This window comes from Mastomys coucha, unplaced genomic scaffold (genome assembly GCF_008632895.1).
Source record: "Mastomys coucha isolate ucsf_1 unplaced genomic scaffold, UCSF_Mcou_1 pScaffold14, whole genome shotgun sequence".
NCBI classification, from domain to species: Eukaryota; Metazoa; Chordata; class Mammalia; order Rodentia; family Muridae; genus Mastomys; species Mastomys coucha.
The window spans coordinates 4,707,174-4,730,232 of record NW_022196896.1 but is presented as its reverse complement, the minus strand read 5'-3'; the positions used below and the strand labels follow the sequence as shown (position 1 = coordinate 4,730,232).

The 23,059-nt window shown below is 44.0% G+C and overlaps 1 protein-coding gene across 3 annotated transcripts in view; it reads left to right on the top strand.

Annotated features, from left to right (window-relative positions):
* Gabrr1 (gamma-aminobutyric acid type A receptor rho1 subunit) overlaps nt 1-10,820 on the top strand; it is a 37,802-nt gene extending 26,982 nt beyond the window's left edge. For 2 of the 3 annotated variants that reach the window (XM_031368764.1, XM_031368763.1), the window contains 5 exons: nt 3,593-3,675; nt 4,637-4,777; nt 6,659-6,811; nt 8,197-8,393; nt 9,824-10,590. In XM_031368764.1, coding sequence (XP_031224624.1) covers nt 3,593-3,675; nt 4,637-4,777; nt 6,659-6,811; nt 8,197-8,393; nt 9,824-10,117 — 868 coding nt within the window. In that variant the 3' untranslated portion in view covers nt 10,118-10,590. Of the gene's footprint in view, nt 1-3,592; nt 3,676-4,636; nt 4,778-6,658; nt 6,812-8,196; nt 8,394-9,823 lie in introns of all 3 variants that reach the window. The other variant, XM_031368762.1, reaches the window with a different exon arrangement.
* Nucleotides 10,821-23,059: the final 12,239 nt, after the last annotated feature.

Below are 23,059 nucleotides of genomic sequence, written 5' to 3'. Positions count from 1 at the left end.
TCTGGTTATCTCTAGTGCTACCTACCCTTGCTAAATCTAACTGGAGCCTGTCCTTCCTGTGATCCTGGCTGTGTAAGAACTCCTCAGAGTCAAGCTGTCTCTGTGATCCTGTGATTCTGGGATCCTGTGACCCAGGGCTTGTTAGAGCACCTGGGAGTGCAGCAGCTTCCTCTGGGTGTTGTGGGACTGGCTGTGGAGTCTGAGCCCAAGGTCTGCTCAGGGCACCAGCCCAGAGAGACTGGAAGGAACCTGAGCCGCTCTGCTGGTGGAGTTCCTGTGTGCCTGGTCCTGCAGGTCCCAGTTACTCCTGGTGTTGGGACAGATGTTGTGTCCTCCTCACCTCTGATCCTGAGAGTGTCAGAGCGGCTTGGGAGTGGAACTTCCCCTGGGTATTGTGGGACTTGCTGCAGAGCTTGCGCTCAAGGTCTGCTCAGGACACCACCCCAGAGAGACTGGAAGGAACTAGAGCCACTCTGCTGGCGGGAGTTCCTGCGATTTATGAGGATCTTAAGATACCTCATTTCAAGATAAGATTCTCCAACAAACCAATACAGCCCTACAGTCTGAAGAATTGCAAAGAACCAGACCATAACACCTAGAACTCCGATACACTAGTAAATGTTTAGCAACAAGCAAATGCTTGTCACAAGCTCTGTGTGTGTGTGTAATATATATTATTATATATGACATAGTATATATGATACAGTATATGTGATATAGTGTATATGATATGCCATATGTACTGATATATGTGATATGTTGTTACATATCACATGTCATATATTTATTGCATACTACACACTACATATTACACATAATATATATTACATATAATATACTATGCAGTATATGCTATATAGTATATACTATAATATGTACTACGTAGTATATACTATACAGTATGTACTATATGTGATATATTACATATTACATGTTCTATGTTATATAATATGTGTTAAATGTTATACATTATATGTTGTATATTATATTACATGTGAGTCATATGTATATATTTACATATATATGTATGTTATATATATATGTGTACATATAACAACATAAGTTGTTATAAATATTGCTGATATAAAGGATGCTGTGACGGTTAATTTTAAGTGTCAACATGACATGATTTAGAACCATCTGGAAAGAGTCTCAATGAGGACTAGTCTAGATAAGGTTTGTCTGTGGGGGATTATCTTAGCTATGTGAATGGATAAGGGAAGGCCAGCTTGCTGTGGTGAGCATCTTCCCTGAGATAGGGGTCCTGGACTGGATAAAAAGAGGCAGTCAGCTGAGCGCCAGTGTGCATGAGCTTGTTTACCACTCTCTGCTCTCGACTGTGGATTGGCGTGACCGGCTGCTTCGAGTTCCTGACGCCTTCACTTCTCCACAGGCTGGCGGGAACCTGGGCCTGTGAGCCACATAAGCCTTCCCACCCTGAGTTTCTTTGTCAGGGTGCTTTATCACAGCAGTGGGAGACCGCACTAAGACAGGTGGATAGCATGTTACTTACAAGTGAAATAAAACACATAATTCTCTTTACTTATAATTTCCAAGCGTTTTACTTGAGCATGATTTCTTACTATTTTTCTGTGACACTCTACTAGTTTTTATAATCCTGTTATCAGAACAGTTGTGCAAAGTGAGACCATAGTAAACATTTACAAGCGTCTGCTTGCTCGGATGACAAATGAACATAGACTGATGCTTGTTAATGAGCAAGAAGTGAGATAAGGAAGAACCATGTAGGATTTCACTCACTGTTCAAGAGGTACATACTCTACTTGCTGATTTGGGTAACAGCTCTCAAACAGCGGAAGAACACTTCCTGAATATCCATGTCATTTCTAATGCAACGGCTTTAAGCACACATATTTAATTTTTTCTCTTTGTTTACTTGTTTTTATTTTTAAAAATCTTCTTTCTACACAATATATTTCAGTCATATTCTTTCCCTGTTCCCAGCTCCTCTCAGGTCCTCCCACCTTCCTACCCACCCAGCTTTATGTTCTTTCTCTCTAAAAACAAAACAAAACAAAACAAAACACAAGACCCATAAAAATCAAAACAAACAAAATCCAATAAGAGAGAAACTACCAAAACAAAACAAACATGCACAAAACCACATGGAGTCCATGCTGTACTGGCCAACCATTCGTGGGTAAGGCGCTCTCCCTGAGGTGTGGTTGACATGCTCAGTGACATTCCCTGGGAGAAAATAAATTTTCCTTTCCTAGCAGTTATCAGCTGCAAATGGCTTCTTGGTTGGGGGTGGGGCATTTTGCCCTCTTCTCCTTCCCCTTGCTGAAACTGTTGTCTGGTTTGAGCTTGGGCAGGTCTTGTGTGTACCAGTCTCTGTGAATTCATATGTAGATGAGTTTTTTTGTTTTGTTTTGTTTGGTTTGGTTTTTTTGTCTTTTTCGAGACAGGGTTTCTTTGTGTAGCCCTGGCTGTTCTGGAACTCACTCTGTAGACCAGGCTGGCCTGGAACTCAGAAATCTGCCTGCCTCTGCCTCCCAAGTGCTGGGGTTAAAGGCGTGCGCCACCACTGCCTGGCGTATAGATCAGTTTTGTTGTGTCTGGAAAATAGTTACTTTTTTTCTTTTTCTTTTCTCCCCCCCCTCGACAGAGTTTCTCTGTATAGCCCTGGCTGTTCTGGAACTCACTCTGTAGACCAGAAAATAGTGTTTCTTTGGCATCGTCCATCACCTCTTCCTCTTACGGTCTCATCTGCGGCATACGTAAGCCTTGAGGAGAAGGTCTGATGAAGACATTCCACTTAGGGCTAAGTACTCCAGGTCTCACTCTCTGTGCCTTGTTTGTGGGACTCTTAGTTCCTGTCTACTGCAAACTTCTCTGATGATGTCTGGGTGAGGCACTGATCATGGGAATCACAGACTGTTATCAGGGGTCACTCACTGCTGTGTTCCTTTAGCTCAATACAGTAGTAGGTTTTCCCCTAGGCCTATGGCCTATCTAGTCTCAGGTTCTTGACCACTGAGCAGTGTCAGGTAGGGGTTCACTGTTCTGTGATGTTCCTACTACACAGATAGAGGAGATGCCATCCCCAGCAGGAGCGCAGCAGACAGTAAAGTGTAGTAATATTCCTAAGGAGCCGTGAGTTTTGAGAGTTATCCAAATATTGGGATACTTCTATTTTGAGAATACTTTTTTTTAACACTAATTTAAATTAAAAGTTTCTCTCTCTCTCACTCTCTCTCTTCCTCTCTCTCTCTCTCTCTCTCTCTCTCTCTCTCTCTCTCTCTCTCTCTCTCTCTCTCTCTCTCTCTGTGTGTGTGTGTGTGTGGTGTGTGTGTGTGTGTGTGTGTGTGTGTGTTACAATGTTATACTCACTGACAACATTGTATCTCCAGATTCTTGGAATGTGCTGGTGTTAGCAGAGACACTCATTTGCCTTGTACAGATTCCAGTGGCACACATAAACGCTTGAGATCACTGTGAAGAGCATGCTGTGTCTAAGGGTCTTTCCTGATGTCAGCGTGCTGCTTAGCAACGGGGCCTTTCCCCTGTGTGCTTCACCATCCTGCATCTGTCTCAAGCAGGCCCTGAGAACTTGTCCTTTTATTTCTAGAGTTACAGTAACGGCGATGTGCAACATGGACTTCAGCAGGTTTCCCCTGGACACACAGACCTGCTCCCTGGAAATCGAAAGCTGTGAGTAGACGCAGCCTAGCACCAATACTTCTAAAATACCTCTCTCAGCAGCTCTGCTTTGCTTGTCCTGCCTTTCACTTCCTGGGATCACGCTCTCCCGGAGGACTTGGGATAATCTTCTTTACCTAAAGCCTACTGGTTGAAAATGCTAGCCATTTCTATTAAATGCCTTCACAGATTAGAGTCTGTTTGAATACCTATGTACCAGAGCTGAGCCAGTTGACACAAGATGCCTCCTATCACACAGACAAGGCTTAGAGAGAGAGCCCTTGGAAGAACAGATGACACATGCGCAGATTACACTGCTGGCAGCTCCAAGAAGTTTCACCTCAGTTGAGTTCAGCAGCACACGAGCTTGTGCCATGGGACGCAGTAGCCTCGCCTGAATGGGGCATGGTGCGCACTTGGCAGCCTCTGAGAGAGTGATGGGTACAGTCATTACCACCTTATTTTGAGGAGATGGGTGCAACTGGTCTAAGGAGAAGCCCTTCTCCACACGTGCTGCCTGAGAATGAGTCATGATCTGGACATTGGAGATGAATCATTCCCGTTTGCATGAGGAGAAAGAGCTGCCTGGGTTCTAGTATGCAAAGCTGAGCCAGCCACAGGGCAAGCTGAACTCTTGCCAGTGTTTAACTCTCTCCGCCCTACCAACCGCACTATCATTTGGTTTAAACCGGTGGTTGCAGTGGGATTGTGGGGTAAGGCTTTTTGTAGGAACCATCAGCCTTTTAGCGCCAGAGCCTTCCTCTGCTAAGTCTTGAGAAACTGGGAAGGATTTGAGTTGTCTTCCATATGATTTAGATTGAAGTTTGCTACCTTACACAGAGGTCCCACAGCCCCACAGGCAGGCCCGGCCTTGCCTGCCTGCCGCCCCGTGCCTGTCTGCCGCCCCGTGCCTGTCTGCCGCCCCGTGCATGCCTGCCGCCCTGGGGCCTGACACTGGATCTCTTCTTCCCAGATGCCTACACAGAAGACGACCTCATGCTGTACTGGAAAAAGGGCAACGACTCCTTAAAGACAGACGAGAGGATCTCGCTCTCTCAGTTCCTCATTCAAGAGTTCCACACCACCACAAAACTAGCCTTCTACAGCAGTACAGGTGAGCTCGGGGCACGGGTGGAGTGCCAGGGAGGCTCCATCTTGGCTAGCGGGCTCAGGCTCTATTTAGGAAGTATGGGATTTGGTTGTCACATCAAGTGTTCAAAGGTTTGAAACAGAAGACCTGAAGCCTTTGAAACTAGACCCAAATGAAGTCTAGTAGGTGGTACGCATCAGGTATGGGTGACTTGTTTCATTTGAGACAGGATCTCCCTTTACTGCCCATGCCTCCCTGAACTCACTAGACACTATGTAGCCAACTTGGGGAATTCATTAAACTACGTACTATGTAGCCAGGCTGGTGAACTCATTATACACTATGAGCTAGGCTGGCCTGAACTCATTATATACTATGCATCTAGTCTGGCCCTCTGGCTCAGTATCACCAGTTTTAGGGGTATAGGTGTTTTCCAAGGCCACTAACTTTGTAGGCTTTTTTTTTGATCCACCAATGTATCAGAGACAACCGCCTAGGAAATATTGGTTAAGGCTCAAATGTTAGCCATGTAAGTAGGTTTGTTTGAGACGACTGCCTTGTTAAGTTGGCACTGCATCCCTGTAATGAACACCAGAGCCTTTCCCTCTATTCAAGTGAGTTCCAATTCAGACTGCTGTTCTCTGATCCTCATGGGGACCTGGCTGTGGCTTTATGAGTCAAAGGTCTGCATAGGCCTTCTCACTTCCTGTTGCCTGAGACTATGCTCTGAGGTCTTCCCCAGCTGCTGGCCTATGCTGGTAGACAGTTAAGGGTTAACGTTATCCATCCCTCCAGTCTGTTTTGACCAGTCACCTTTCAGGGGGTTTTGCAGTTTCTCTTGCTGGACTTCCATCTTGTAAGCACACTCCAGACTTTCTAATCTGTTAGCGTAATACTCCAGTTTGGTGTGGCAGTTCAGCTCACTGCTGGAACATCAGTCTTCTGAAATTCCCTATGCAATTATTTGCTGATGCAAGAGGCACATCCCATGTGATGCACTCACTGAGGATACCAGGCCCTGAGTTACAGCTGTCAAGCCCCCATTTAGCTCAGTCCTGGGCATCCTCCTCCCACACGCTCCTTTTCATGGAAAACACAAAGGTAGAGTACAGCTTAACAGACCACTGGTTATTCCTCTATGCCTAGATAAAATACTGTGCTTATACCTCAAAACACATTTCTTCCCATGAAGAAATCCAGAGAGGAAGCCAGGCATGGGTTAGTCACCATCACCGAAGCTCTTGCAAGAGGCAGGATGATCAGGAGTTCAAGGCCATTCGTGGCTACATAGTGAGTTTGAGGCTGGTCAGAGCAACCTAAAACCCGTTCTCAAAAAAAGAAAAAAGAAAAATTAAAAAAGAAAAGAAATAAAAGGGGGTTGTTAGTCAGTGCTTCTTGAGCTTCGCTATGCACACAAACCACATGTGGTTGCTGTTCAGTAAACACTCTGCTCCAGTGGGTCTGGGCTATGGCGTAGGAGTCTAGAGAAAGAGAATGGAGGGAAAGAGGGAGAAAGGGGGGAGGGGATCAAGCTCTGGGTCTTGTGCATGCTGTCAAGGACTCTACCCATGAACTATATCTGAACTTCTAAGAAACTTCTATGTAACAGTGAGGCTGATGAGCCCCAGGCCATATTTGGAGAAATCAGACTTTAATTGACTTTCTCGGGGGTTCCCTTTGTGTTTATGATGGGGACAAAGATTTCTTGTAGTGGGTTCACACGAAAGTCGAGGGTCATCACATGACACCACCACTGCTTTTTTCACCCTGTGCCCCCACTAGTGGTACAGTCCCAGCAGGGGCAGGGAGGGGTGTCTTAGGCAATATTTACAGTTCTCTAAATAAAACTTGTTTGCTGAAGGAGCCAAGCCTCCATGTTGCTCTCTCTTCTCCCTGTGTCCCCAGGCTGGTACAACCGTCTGTACATCAACTTCACTCTGCGTCGTCACATCTTCTTCTTCTTGCTCCAAACCTACTTCCCTGCCACCCTCATGGTCATGCTGTCCTGGGTGTCCTTCTGGATCGACCGCAGAGCTGTGCCTGCCAGAGTCCCCCTAGGTAAGGACTATCTCAGGTGTATAATACAGGTGTTTGGGAACACGGGTCATTCTCTCCATTCTTCTCCTCCTTCTCCTCTTCACAGCATAACCTGGAAATGCTTCAAGGTACCCATTCGAGTAGCATCCCACGATCTAAGTGCCACATGGAAATCTGTCCAGGCTTCCATGGTTGTCCATCCAAACATCTCACCTGTAGTCCTCTCTAAGAGCCCTGGCCTGAGGGTTTCCAGTCTTTGGATGACTTCCATGCTGGTCTGTGTAATGTATTCTGTAACAGTGTTTCTCAAAGGGTGGCCAAGGGACCTTTGCAAGAGAATCCTTGATGGGGAGGGTGTTAAAAATGAATGCTGGGTAAGACAGAATTCCTGTATTTGGGGGTGTGTATGTTGTTTTTTTTTAAGATAAGATTTTCCTATGTATCCCTGGATATTCTGGAACTCATTCTATAGACCAGCTGGCTTCATACTCAGAGATCTGCCTGCCTCTGCCTCCTGAGTGCTGGGGTCAAAGGTGTGTGCCACCACTGCCCAGCCAGCACCTACATTTTCAATACGTCCCTCACGTCCTTACACAACACCCCATCCACTCCCCTCATCCCAAGCATGAGCTCACTTAGTCACAGGCATCACTACTGCTGAGACAGCTCAAGCTGCAAGTGACAGGATGGCCCACCAGGCTTCAATAAGATGGTCTGGAGTTGGCCCTTAGGATGACCCTAATCCTCTATGATTTGATGTTTTCCAAACAAGTGTTCTGAGCTTAATTTGAACTCCTGGGCAATTCTCCACAGACAGATGCCCTGTTCTCTAGCAGTTGCTAGCCGTCACACTCCAACAAGGACGGTGCTAAATACATGTGTGCTTTCATGTTAAAATCTGTTTCCTATAAATAAAACGATCCTGGTAGAACCGATGTCAAGATTCTCAAGGTAGTTTTTCTGGATGGGCACACCGGTCCAGCATGGGGTGGCTGTAGGCAGAAGGGACAGGCTCAGGATTATAGGAATTTTATGGCACAAAGGACACAGTGTTGAGATAAATCCCATGCTTCGTCACTTGATTGCTTATATCTATATCTCCTTTCTTGTAACAATGGAAAGAAATATCTGCATGCTAAAATGTCAAGAGATTTCTGCAGAAAGGATGTGATTTGGTGCTATAATGAATATACCAGGTGTACAGAGGAGGGAAGTGGAGATGAGGGGCAGAGGACCCGGAAGAGTTTCGTGATAACCAGCTCTTGAGCGACAGGAGCATGTTCACAAGAAGGGAGCAGGTGCTAAATTCTAGGCCAAGGGAAAACACGAGGCAGGGCCACAGAGGGACAAGGCCTACAGTGTCTGGTGAAGGCAAGCACATGCTTATTTCTCACCATTTATGGCAGGCATCACCACGGTGCTGACCATGTCCACCATCATCACGGGAGTGAACGCCTCCATGCCCCGAGTGTCCTACATCAAAGCCGTGGACATCTACCTCTGGGTCAGCTTTGTGTTCGTGTTCCTCTCAGTGTTGGAGTACGCAGCTGTCAACTACCTGACCACTGTGCAGGAGCGGAAGGAACGGAAGCTTCGGGAGAAGGTGACTTTACCATGACATACGCTAGGCTAGCTTTGAGCCTGTGGGCAAGTCCAGCCCTTCCTGTAAAATGTGTCTGTGAGACCCTCTCCTCAGCCTACTTCCAGCCACGGTCGTGAGAAAATGGAATGATATATGCTTTGGTATTTGACATTTACATCTTTTTTTTTTTCCTTTAAAAATTTTTTTATGTGTACTGGTGTTTTACCTGCATGTATGTCTGTGTGAGAGTGTTGGGTCCCCTGCAACTGGTGTTACAGACAATTGTGAGCTGCCATGTGAGTGCTGGGAATTGAACCAAGGTCCTCTGGAAGAGCAACCATGCTTTTAACCTCTGGGGCATCTTACCAGTTCTCTACATCTTTCACTCAATGAATAAATTCATTCTACATCTACATCTCAGCAGCCACTAAACCAAATTAAGACATAGTTCATTTAATTGTGCTTCTGTTTAGAATGTATTGAAGGGCTTTGCAGCCTCTGGGTTGCCAGGGATTGCCTAAGACCATCGAAAAACACAGATATTTACATTACAATTCAGAAAAGTAGCAAAATGACAGTTATGAAGTAGAACGAAAATAATTTTATGGTTGGCGGTCACCACAACATGAGGAACTGAATTAATGGGTCATAGCCTTAGGAAGGTTGAGAATTGCTAGTTTAGGGAGAGAATCCCAGTTGGGGAATAAATGATAATTTAAACATTATTATTAACAAATATGGAGAAGGTTTCAGAGACTCCTCTAGAGGCAGCCATAACCTGTGATAGGAAGTTTCTCTTCATATCTCCTATCATTTCTTAAGTTATCTTTCCTCCCACCCTCCCTTTCTCCCAGTTTGCAACTCAGAGTCTGCCTTTGTTAGGGTTTTACTGCTGTGAACAGACACCATGACTTATAAGGACAACATTTAATTGGCTTACAGGTTCAGAGGTTCAGTCCTTTATCATCCTGGCAAGAACATGGCAGCATCCAGGCAGGCACGGTGCAGGCAGAGCCGAGAGTTCTACATCTTCATGAAGGCCGCTAGGAGCAGACTAGCTTCCAGGCAGCTAGGACAAGTGTCTTAAAGCCCACAACCCACAGTGACGCACCTCCCCCCAACAAGGCCACACCGACTCTAACAAGGTCACACTTCCAAATAGTGCCACTCCCGGGCCAAGCATACTCCCACCACCACAGAGCCTCTGCGTTTCAGCAATGCCTTGTCATCTACTATTTCCACTGTGCTGTCTTGCAATCCCCATCCTCATGACTAACACCGAATAATATCATCTGTTCAACACTTTTATCAAGGGTTTGGTGCCTGGTGTGGTGTCAACAACCTGTAATCCAGCCACCCAAGAGGCTTGTGGGTTACACCCTTCATGTGCAGAAGCTTTTGCAGGCTTCTGAGCAGCGGTCCTCAGTTCACATACCCCTGTGTGTTCACAGATCTCCTGCACCTGTGGGCTGCCCCAGCCTCGGGCAGTGATGCTGGACAGCAGCTACAGTGACGGAGAGGTGAACGACCTGGGCGGCTACATGCCAGAGAATGGAGAGAAACCAGACCGGATGATGGTACAGCTGACCCTGGCCTCCGAGAGGGGCTCTCCACAGAGGAAGAGCCAGAGAGGCAGCTACGTGAGCATGAGGATCAACACTCACGCCATTGATAAATACTCCAGGATCATTTTCCCAGCCGCTTACATTTTATTCAATCTGATATACTGGTCAATTTTCTCTTAGATGCCTGTCATTGTGTATGTCCCAGCGTGCACTCCAGAAGTTACTGTGAAGCAATAATTAGGGTTTAAAGTCATTCCGGCACCTACCTGGATTTCCGCTGACCACTCTTCAGCTAGCCAAAGCTGCACCGACAAGACACCTCTTTTTACACTTATTATCAGTTGTCTATACAGCATTATGCTAGATTTGCCGGAAGTTGCCACAATAGTAACTGATATTAGTTGCACCCAGATCCAGGAAGAGCACAGAGGCCACACATGGTCATGCTGCGACTCAGGAGCCCTGGATCCTGTTCACATTGAGGGGTCTCTTCATCGGTGGACTGTGTTCTTTAGACTAGGTAGATCTGGGAAGTACCTAAATAAAACTCATTTGCATTGAGCCCACAGGCTCATAAACCCCTTCTCATGAAAGGCCATGCACCTGCTCCGCATCCCTCGTGCTTCATGAAAGGCAGTGGTGCTCACAGGATCCCCCCCGCCCCCTTTTTACAAGCTGTACCTTTCTCTCCTTATAAGAAATGCTCTTTAGATTGCTGAGGTTTCCCTAGCAGAGAAACTCTGAAGATAGGGATACATGTATCCTTTTGTCTGTTTTGTGGAAGTGACTAAGCTGGAGAACCGAGCTCCTTTCCCTGTCTCCTAGTCACTGTTTCCTGCCTCTCTACCATGGGGCAGGTGTTTTCTTCAGTCTCATCTCAGTAGCATGATATCATCACTGGCTGAGGAGCTTCAGGAGGTCTTCAGTTCTTCGGCACAATCAGCATTTCAAGAAGCCTTGAGGCTGTTTCTAACTCATGAGATTGGGAAGCAAGCTATTTGTCAAGAGAAAATAACATTAAAAAGCAAAAGAAACAGACAGACCTCTTCATTTCCACTCAGCGAGTGCCGGTGCTGTCTGGGAACTAGAAAGCAATTATCTTCTAGACTGAGTATCCCGTAGACTGGATAAGGCAGCCCCGTGGCAACTGATGTCAGCCATGGGTTGTAATTTGATGCATTGTTTTAAAATAGAAGCCTTCATATTATTTATCTAGAAGATACATAGCAACCCCAACCAAATAGTATTTAACAGTATGACATTTTCTCTGGGCCACACCTTTCACTCAGCATGTACCACATCCCAGCAGCCACTAAATCATCTTAACTGTCCTGGCCCATTTAGCTGTGGTTGTGTTCAGACTTTAGTAAGAGAATCCCAGGAGAAATATAAATGATAACATTGTGGGACATATTGTTTAGTAAATATGGAGGTGGTCTAAGAGACCTGTCCAGAGGCAACCATCCCCTGTGCTAAGAAACCTATCTTCAAATATGTCCTTATATCCCTCATCATTTCAGGGTTAACTTGATGGATCAATACTGAATAGTATCATATATATGGCTATTCTTTATTCTGATCATAAAAAGAACTATTTGCAAATTCCTACTTAGAAGACAGTGTCTCATTTCACCCAATAAAAGGTCATCAAAAGCTTTTATCAAACTCGAATAGTAGACTTAGAGGGATAAATTAAGTAATTAATTATCATTGATTTCAAAATGACTTTTTTTTTCTTGCCAAGCATGGTTTGCCATGCACTTGGGAAGAAGCAGCAGAGGGTCTGGAGTTCAAAACCAGCCTTAGCTTTATAGCAGATTGGAGGCAAGCATGAGCTATGTGAGGCTTAAAAAGATTGAATTTTCATTTTTATCTTATGAAGCAATTACCACTGAAGTCAACATCTTTGCTACTGTCTTCTTCCACACCGCTGGGGCCACTGAGCAGTCTAGGTTTCAGAGCATGTGACTAAACCCCTATGTACTGTTTGGGTACTCCACCATTTGAGCCAGTGTGTAGAATGCTCTAACTAGACTGCTAACCTGCTATATTGAAGACCACAGACTGGATGGCTTAATTGACAGAGATTTGTTTTCTCACAGTTCTAGAGACTGATGTCCAAGGTCAAGGTGCTGGCAGATGTGGTTTCCCCAGAGGCCTCTCTTGCTGACTTTCCAATGGCCACCTTCTTGCTGGACCCTTGTCTTCTTTCCTCTGTAGGAACCTCTGACTAGATCCTTTCTCCCTAGTTACACTGGATCAGGGCCCACATCCATGGCCTTGTTTAACCTTAGTTACTTCTTTTAAAGCTTTGTCTTGAAATCATTTGCTCTTTAGCAATCTCCTCCAAGTTGGAATTCTTCATCGTAGTGAGAAGCTCCTTAGGACTTAGGATGTGCTTAAAGAAGGTGATGCCATCCATCCCACAGGGAAGAAGCCCGTTCAGGTTAAGCTCAGGAAGCAAATAACTCAATAGTTTCAGGAAGTCCCTGAAATTGATGAGCCATCACCCTCCACCACGTATATACAAGCAGTAAGAACTGCTGAGAGTCACTTTCAGGTAATCCAGGTTGGAAGAGACAAAGACCAGCCACACTGCCTAGAAGGGACTGTTTACAACCTATCTAGCTGTCTGCAAGTCATGCAGTGACTCTAGATTTCCAGCTATTGGGAGCTGTCTGTCACCATGATGGGGTGGGCTTTGGTAATGCAGCTGTCTCTGAGTCATTTCTACACTTCTAAATAACCCCAATAAAGCTCATTGGTTCACCACGTTGGACATTGGTGGTATCTGTACTTTGGTCTGACACTGATTTTCTATCTGGAGTGGGTACATGCTTATTCACATATGTACAGGAACAGTGTCACACAACACCATAATGTATATTTGCATAATACATGCCCATGGAAATATATTGCACCAGAGTACATCTAATACTATATAAATAGTTATACTATATTATTTAGGGAATGACAAGAAAAAAAATTCTGGGGACTGGAGAGAGAATTCCGTGGGTAAGAGCACTGCTACTCAAGTTTGAAGAAAAGGGTTGAAATGAGCAGCATCCATCCAGAATGCTGTGTGCGTCCATGTCTGCAACACTAGTGTTGTGGTGTGTGTGTATGAGTATATGTATGTGTAAATATGTGTGTGTGCATGTGTGTAGGTATGTGTATATGAGTGTGTGTATGTGTGAATATGTGCATGTACATGTGTGAAGGTGTGTGTACTAGTGTATGTGCATGTGCATGTGTATGTGCACATGTGTGTAGGTGTACATGTATCCATGTGTGTGGGTGTATGAGTGTATGTATGTGCATGTGTGAGTGTATATGTAGGAGGCAGAGTGGAGACAGGAGGACTTCCAGGGCTTGGTGGCCACTAGCCTAGCTCTAGATTCAGAAAGAGACCCTGACTCAAAGGAATAGGTGGACAGAAATGGAGCAGGACATCTGATATTCTCCTCTGTTCTTTATGAGTGCCCATGCAAGTATATGAAGCCAACACACACATATGTACACACCACATACGCATACTCACGCACATGAAAAAATGTTTGCATCTGTTCAATATGACTGCATGTTATTACTGATAAATTTTGATTCAAAGCTACTTGAATTCATGGATGTGGAACCTATAGGTATGGAGGTCCAGCATGTGTGTGTTTGTCTGTGTCAGAGTGCAGAGGCCTGACCTTAACACCAGGATATCTTATCCCAATCACTTCCCACTTTATGTTTTGAAGACAAAAGTCTCTCACTGAACTTCAAGCTTGCTTTTTGGCTAGACTGGCTGGCTAGGGAGGCGCTGGAACTCTCCTGTCTCTGGGCCCAGCACTGGGATTTCATGGAGTTCTGCTATACTCAGCTTGTCTCTGGGTTCTGAGAATCTGAACTCAGGACCTAATGTTTTCAGTAACCTACTGTGCTATCCATCTCTCCAGCCCTCCAAACTCTTTAATCCCCTTTATTAAAAATAGATTATTTTCTCAAACAATATATCCTGATTACAGTTTCCACTCCCTCGACTCCACCCAGTTCTCCTCCCTGTCCTCTTCCCCTTCTCTCCAGATCCACAACCTTTTTACCTTTCACTAGGAAAGAACAGGAACCAAACTGTGACCCTTCCCCAGCCAGGCCTGCTAATAGACACGCCTCTCTCCAAGTTCCTGCTACACCAGAATGCCCGCCTCCAGAGACCGAAGATGAAGATGTTGATTGGGCCACGGAATGCTGGCTGACTGAGGGCAGGGTTTTGCCTGTCTGCTTGGTCTCTGAGTTGAATAATACGTGGCGGACTAAAAGCACCATCATGCCTTGGTCCCATTTTTTATTCCCTCTCGCTGTCTTGTTCCCTTTATTCTTTTAGGCTCCTACTTCTCTTCCAGAAGACCCTATTGTATGCAGCTGTAGGCAGCTGCAACAGCTGGGCACCCAACGATGGGCCTGGAAATGAGGAGATAATTAGAGAGTAGCGCTACCTGGTGAAGTTTCACAAGAAACAGAAATAAGAAAATGGCATCCAGCACTGGTAAACAATTTATGGAGTGCAAGAGGATGCCAGCTAAATTGGGACTGCATTGGCCCAGTGTTAATCTCACTTAGGGTTTGGTAGCGACAGTTAGGATCGGAAACTTCAATTAGGCAATTGTCCATAGTCAAGAACTACATTTAGGCAAGAGGAATAGGACACTAATAAAATAAAAAATAGATAAAAATAGTAAAATACAAAACCAAAACAAAATATATGTATATATACATGTGACATGTTAGTCTGTGTCTGTATACTCGGTGTGCCACCGATTTGTCCACATGTCGGTTTGTGTCTGTCTTTGTCTTGTGGTATGAATGATTGCTGTTCTGTGTTTCATGTTGAAAATAAATATGGTTGACACAGTGGAGGCTGAGTTAAGTTGCCCCACTGAGAAATAAAGGGTTAGCTTACATGTGGCACGAGTCAGCCAAGATGGCAGTGCAGGGCACAGGGCGACTCCTAGGAGGCAGAGAGGCCCTGGTGTCATCCCATTTCTCCCTTCCCAAAAGACATAGTGGGGAAAAATTCCCACAGAGTCGACCCCGAGGCCAGAACCTGCATGAAAAATCCGAGCCCCACAGCACGATATGCCCTCAGCTTCCTGCCCTGGCTGGGATGCTGGCAGCAGCAGAGGCCTGGCTGAGATACTCGCCATGGGGTCCTGCACCAAGGTGGCTGCAGTGACAGCGGGAGATTCAAAATTCAAACTAGCTCCCCTATCGTGGTGAAAGCTTGTGTCTCTTATTCGTATGCATTGCTGTGTGTAAGTTAGGCTAGCTACTAAGTGTCATGCTTCATTTCGGAAGACTAAGGCTCATCTGCAGGGAGTGTGGAAGGATACAGATATTTCTCATGATATAGAACAATTAAAAGCAGAAATTTCAGATATTAGCAAAAGTCATTTGGACACTTGGAACATTGATGAATTGACCAGTGATTTAAATAATCTAAATGCATTGAATGCCTTGGATTGGGTTCAGTATATAATCTTGCTTACTCTTATTATTTTAGATTCCTAGCCACAATGAGGCGGGACATTCTGGAACTTCATCTAAGTGTCACGGTCACTCCAGTGAAATCTGTGTGTCAGGCCCAAAAGCTTGACCACGGATCTGAGGTGTACAGCTTCAAAGTGAAGCCAGTCTCCTGGGGACCTTTTGGCATTTCCTAACTCAGAGATGGCCCAGACTTGTCCTTGCATTAGTCGATGGAAGGTCTCAAGTGCTAGGTGCCCCCCAAGATATGATTTACTATAATAGCTAAACAAAATTAGACATTGCTTTCTGACTGACCATCAATGTTCCAACATCTTAGCCAAACCCTGACTTGGAATTTTGTAGGGAATGTTATGCATTCAGACTAATTGCCTATGGCATTGTTAGGGAGATAATGAGGGATGTCGAGCATTGAAGTTTATTGAATAGAAGTTAATAATCCCAGGGCAAGGTCAATTAGAATCCTCATTTTCAGTCACCTACGCCGCCAAGCCACCATAATCCCCAGGCAGGACTATGGTGCATAAATATGCCCAGTCCAGCTAATTTTTAATAAATACATAAGGAGGAACTGTCACCCTCCCCCAGCCAGGCCTGCTAATACACATGCCTCTCTCCAAGTTCCTGCTATGCCAGAATTCCCACTTCCAGAGACCAAAGATGAAGATGCTGACTGGGTCACAGAATGCTGGCAGACTGAGGGCAGCAGGGTTTTGCCTGCCTGCTTGGTCTCTGAGTTGAATAATACATGGAAGACTAAATGGGGCCATTATGCTTGGCCCCATTTTTTATTCTCTCACCATCCAGTTCCCTTTATTCTTTTAGGCTCCTACTTCTCTTCCAGAAGACCCGATCATATGCAGCTGCAGGCAGCTACAACACCAAACATGACAAAATAAAATATAGTAAGATAAAATTAAAACCATCACATCAAGGCTGGACACAGTATCTCAACAGAAGGAAAAGAGCCCCTAAAGCAGGCACAAGAATCTGAGACACACTTGTTCACACACCCAGAAATCCCATCAGAATACTAAGCTTTCAGCTTAGTATGATATATACACAGAGGACTTGGTGCAGACCAATGTGAGCCCTGTGCTTGCTGCTTCAGTCTCTGTGAGCTCATATGTGCCTTGCTTAGTTGATTTAGAGGGCCTTGTGTCCTCCATCTTCTCTGGCTCTTACACTCTTTCTGTCTCCTCTTCTGTAGGTTCCCTGAGCTCTGAGGGGAGGGATTTGATAGAGACATCCCATTTAGAGCTGTGTGTTCCAAGTCTTTCTCTGCATATTGTCTGGCTGTGGGTCTCTGTGTTGGTTCCCATCTCCTGCAGGAGGAAGCTTCTCTGATGATGACTGAGCAAGGCTCTGATCTATGAGTTTAGCAGAATATCATTAGGAGTCATTTCAGTATTGTATTCCTATTGCAGAACAGTAGTATTTGGTTTTATCCTAGGTCTCTTGGCTATCTTGTCTCTAGTTCTTAGTTACCCAAGCAGTGATGGATATGAGTCCCTTCTTGTGGAGTGGGCCTTAAGTCGAATCAGACATTGGTTGGTTACTCTCACGAGTTCAGTGCTACGATGGACCTTAGCATATTTTGCAGGCAGGACAGATTGTGGGACAAGGGTTTTGTGGCTGGCTTGGTGTCCGTGTTTCTCTTTTGGTAGGCTGTAGAGTGCCTTCTCTCATCACAGACCCTAGAATTTAAGGCTGAAGGCTCCGTGGAGGCACCAGCTCAACGCCTCTATGTTCAATGAGTTGTATGGGTATTGGGTGTTGTCCTCAGCAATTAGCCCCGCCCACAACACTGTCAGTGTACAGAGAACAACCCATTGTCTGGGCATGGGAAATCTCAGGATTTCCACAGGACCTCCTTGACCAACAACTGAATTGAATGCAACCCAGTCCTGGTATTGGAAGCCTCATTTAATGGCAAGAGATGGCCAGTCAGGGCTGTCTTCCCCAGTATTAGGAGGCCCCGTTAAGATTACATTCATATTTTTTAGGAAGTTTCCACTGCACTAGGTTTCCATAACAGCCCTCAAGTGCCCCTCAACCCAAGATGTCTCTCTCTTCCCCACCTGATCCTCCCTTTTTCACTCCAACCCTTCAGTCCACCCATAAAATGTATTTTATTTCCATTTCCCATGGAGATTTATGTGTCCCCCTACTCCCTTCCTTTATACTTAGCTTCTGTGGATCTAGGGATTGTAGGTTGGTTGTTATGCCTGTTTTTATTTATTTATTAAATGTTTTATTTAAATATTTTATTTATGAAATGTTATCCTTTATAAGAGTTGCCTTAGTCATAGTATCTGTTCACAGCAGTAAAACCCTAACCAAGACAATGCCTAGTAATCACATACATGTTTTTGATCCATTTGGACTTGAGTTTTATTCAGGGTGATAAATTTGAATTTTTCTATGTGCAGACATCCAATCAAACCAGCAACATTTGTTGAAGATTTCTTTTTTGCAGAGTGTATTTCTGACTTCTTTATCAAACCTTAGGTGTATAAATCATAGAAGAAAACCTTTCCAAACCTAAAGAAGACTTCTATAAAAGTACAAGAAGCACAGCGCAGAACACCAAATAGATTGGACCAGAACAGAAAGCCCCTCCTGCACATATACTAACACAAAACACTAAACATACAGAACAAAGGCAGAATATATTAAAAGCGGCAATGAAAAAAGACCATATAACATATAAAGACAGACCAATTAGAATGACACCTGACTTCTCAATGGGGACACTAAAACCCAGAAGGGCCTCACAGATGTTCTGCAGGCTCTAAGAGACCACAGATGCCCAAATTAATATATCTAGCAAACCTTCAATCATTATATAGAGAGAAAATAAGATATTCCATGACAAAGCCAATAAAATCTAATAACTTTTTCCTCCCCAAGCTGCTTTTGCTCATGATGTCTATCACAACAGAAACCCTAAGGCAGCTCTATTTTATAAGCCAGTAATTCACACAAAGGCCTGTGGATACTTGTTTTTCTCACAAGAGATCTTTAAGCACTGGTAAGAACTGTAGTCTGTTCTGAACTACTGTCTAGTGAAGATGGAGCTGTCTATACAATGTAAATCAAGTATGAGGCTGTCACTATGTACCTGAGTTTTCGGTTTCTTAGAGAAGTAAAACATTCATTTCAACTTTGGTTTAATTTAATGTTTTGTCTTTGTTTTCTTGGGATTGGATCTCACTTTGTAGCTCTGGCTATCTTGAAACTCACTATGTAGACCAGGCTGGCCTTGAACTCACAGAAATCCACCTGCTTCTGTCTTCGAGTATTGGGATTAAAGGTGTGTATTACTATGTCCAGTCTAAACATTTATTTTTAAACAAAATTTAGTCTTAAAATTCATATTATGTAAACAGAACATTTACACAGGAAGGACCCAACTCTACAATCCTGGTGAGTAAGAAAACAGTATGTATTTGGGTAGTTATGCTTTATTTTATGAAATCTCTATTTTTATATATGTCATTAAAATAACTGCTCTTAGACAAACACACAGACACTTTAGATTTTTTGTACAAACTTTAATATGCATCTATTAAAACACTACAAAATATTTATAATCACAATAGCAGAGATTGATTTTGAAAATGCTAACCTCTTACATATCCAAACATATCATCCTCAGCTATGTCATTAGATCAAAAAAGGCCTGAAGTTACAAGAAAAATAGTTTATCCCCCTTCACAGATGACTGGAGACTTCTAACTAGGACAAAGATGACGGTCACCATCAAGTTACTCTGATGGTGTGAGACATGCAGATGATGGTCACCATCAAGTTACTGTGATGCTATGGGACATGCTTTGGAAGATTGCTTCAGGTAAAAAGTTAGAAATCACAGAACACAAAAACCATTGGAAAGGGTTTTTTCCCTTTAAAAAAATATTAAAAAGTGAGACAACTATTCTTCTAAAAAGGACCTGATAACAATTTTTTTTTGTTTAAACAGACTGAAGCGATTCACATATTTTAAAATATTTTAGAAGTCCTTCCTCAAAAATTCCCAGTTTTCAGGTGCCCCCTCCAGCCTGGTATGGTCCATATGAACTACATCCTGGAAGGACGCAGTACCAAGCACAGTGCCTTTACTCTTCTCCAGTGTTCTGCAAATGTTTACTCGCTCAAATGTTGAGACTGCAGAGTTTAAAAACAGCAACAACAATGGAACTGTACCACTCGACACCCCGGGAGACGGTGGGACACCTTTCTTCATGTTTACACATCCTCATAAAAACATGCAGTATCTACTTTACCCTAAATACTCCCATGTTTATGTTACAGAGAGATATGGTTAAAAAAAGAAGAAAAATTTCCTGTGTAGTTCATCCAATAAGGAGAATTTGTTAAGACTAAAAATCAGTTCAAAAACTTTGAGGCAAGCTAAATATTAGCTACAGTCATAGAACACACAGCAACTTACTAGTTAACAGTCCAGGTCGAACACACCTAACCTGAAACCCAAAAGCTCCAGCGTTCCAACCATGCATGGTGTGACCCAGGTGAGAACTGCACCACTGGCCTCCTGTGCGCAGGCCAGTCAGCTCTCAGACACACTGAAACACTGAGCACAACGCCCTTCAAGGTGTGTGCACAGGGCAGGCGCATGGGAAACACAAAGGAATTCTATAGCTCTATTTGGGTTCCATCTCTCTCTTCCTCCTCCCTATATGTATGTACATAATATGTATAAAATATAGATGATTAATATTTGTATATATGTTTATATGCAAATATTTCAAAACATTTTTTTAATCTAAAATCTGAAGCACCACCCACTGGTCTCAGGCATTTAGGAAAAAGAAAACCTAACTATAACCGTACAGGTCCTATATTTAATCCTCAGAATTAAGCTGGTAAAGGAAAATAAATTTCAGATTGTAATTACATTTAAACCACTATTTAGTTTACTCCTTCTAGAGTATATTGACTTAATACCTCCCCCAGGTGACAGTTAGGAAAAGGCATGCTTAAGGACAGGGTGTAAGTGGTGCAAGACAGTAAACCACTGGAAGACAAAACAGTAATCGAGGACCGTGATCAGACAACAGCAGCAACCTCCAACAAGAAACACAGAAAGATAAAACAGAGCCTTCCCTTCCTTACCTACCTAAAACTGACATTGTTTATACATGAGTAAAATTTAATTTTGCTTAAAAAAAACAAAAAGGAAAGCAAACACGGGACAGGACACACATGAGTAACAGCTCTGAGAATTCTCAGAGGCTGGGATATATCAGTAATAACAGCTGTTCTGGGATGTTCTCAAGACTTTAGCAAATGAAACCAACACCCTGCCCCAGGCTGGGATGCAGCTCGGTGCTCGAGCCCTGGTCTCAATATCCAGCCCCGCAAAACCCCAAACTAAACCAATCAGCCAGAAACCTATCCCTTAGGATGTAAGGAACTCATAAAACTGCCATTTAGGAGGCTAAATCCATTAATAAAAAAGACACATCACTGACATGTCTTATTTTTGATTGAAGCTCTCATTGATACTCCCTCTTTACACAGATTCATGTCTATGATGATAAACTCGGTTGTAATTATCCAGACACAGGGTGAAGGACCGAGTTCTCAATGCTCTTATGTAAAGACAGAAAGGGTGGTGTGCACAGAGGCAAGTCTGAGGACTTGTGGGGCAGAGTGAGGCGAGCAGAAATAGGCTTCTGTCTAGAAGGACAAAGCAGGGAGTAGATCAGTCCAGATCGCTCTGTCAGGGAGCCCCATCTACACACTCTCAAGTGTTTCCAATACAAGGCCTGAAGCTTTACCCAGAAAATCTGAGAGAAGAGAAATCAGAAGCTGTCCGACAGGCTGGTTCTGAGATTTTTTTTTTCTGAAGGGTCAGACAATAAATACTTTATGCTTTGTGGTTATGGTGTTTTCTTTGTTTGTTTGGGTTTTTTTTTTAACCTCTAAAATGCAAAATTATTCTTAGTATACTAGCGGCACAAAAGCAAGTAAGCAAGCAAGCACCAGGCTATATCAAGCCAGGGAGTAGCAGAGAGCAGTTCTCAGATGTTAGCCCTCCAACACACACTGGCTCCCAGTTCTACAGTACACATCAAATAGGAATCAGAGGCTGCAAGGGTTGCAGATGGTCAACCTTCCAAGTGACAGCTGGTGTCATTCAGGGGAAGTGACTTGCTTCCGCCACAGATGCCAAAAGCACTTCCCTGTGTCCTTCCACTTCTGATTCTGAAATGCCTCCTCAAATGCCCAAGACTTGGTTTTACCAGCTTCTTCATACTTTAATCATGTGCAACAAATTCACACTACATGGCAGGGGTGCCATCCATGCTCAGGCCTATAATCCCAGCATTTGAGAGGTGGCAGCTGCAGGACTGTAGCTAGGGCAGAGCGGGGAGGAGGCGGGCAGAAGGGGAAAACTTGTCTTAAATTCAACCCCACCAAAAACAAAGAAACTCGTGCTAAAGGAAGGATCATGAAGAACGGTTGATTTAAGTGACTTGCCTCCCCATTGCCTCACCAGGGTGACTGTTGACAGTGATCTTACTGACAACCACTGGAATGTCTCAGGTTTCCAGCTAGAATCCTGACTTTCTTGTAAAAACAACTCTCTCCTGTGGTTCTACGAATGCTGTGGTGACACAAACCAGGGAGTGAGCAGGGGAAGGCAAAAGAGAAAGTCCAGAGAACAGGCAGGAAGCTTAACTAAGTCACAGTAGGAGCTGTAGAGCGAGCCTCCTTCCAAGGCCACAGGTTCACTTCTACTGGGCCGCATAGGGATTTGGGGCTCTTCTGAGGCTGCTGGGTAGTGGGAACCGTGAGGGACATTGCAGAAGGAGCACCCTCAGCCTGTACCCTCGGCCAACTCCTGTAACACAACACCCTACCCTGCTAGAAGGGCTCAACTGTGCCTTTCTACCATTTTCCTGTTACTGCCCACTGCTCCTATGCCACTTCTTAGAGTAATCACACGTAAATAAAGACCATCCTCTCTCTCCCCCTCCCCCTCTCTCTAAATGTTAAATGTAAAGCTAGTTCTTTGTATTGGAGATTCTAGGAGTGTCCCACAAGCATATGTTTACTATAAGTTTTTCTTTAGACCCAAAGAGATATATACAGCCAGACTTAAAATAAATTCCCCCCAATTTAAACTACTGAGAAGACATTTGCTACTCTGAACCACAGAGTTCCTGAGTTACGTGAGGAAACCTGTGGGACTTGTAACACTATATAACAGATACATTTACAAAACATTGCTAAGTGTCACAGAATCAGGTATCATCTGGCTTAATAGATGGTGTTACACACCAATGCCTGAAGTATCACAGATCCACTAAATCTAGACATGCCTTAGTGTGCTCGCTGTATCCTGTCCTCACTTACCAACACGGAAAAAGAAGCATGCTCTTTCATTGAAAAAACATTACAGGTAAAAAAAAAAAAGAACTTGTTTGAAGAAGAGGACTTTATAAATTACTCTTTCTCTGAGATGAATGCTTTCCCAAATTATCACAGCCAGTGAACCAAATTCTTACCCTGACCTAATGTCTGTGCCACCCTCCAAGCAGAACCATTGTTCATTGAAAC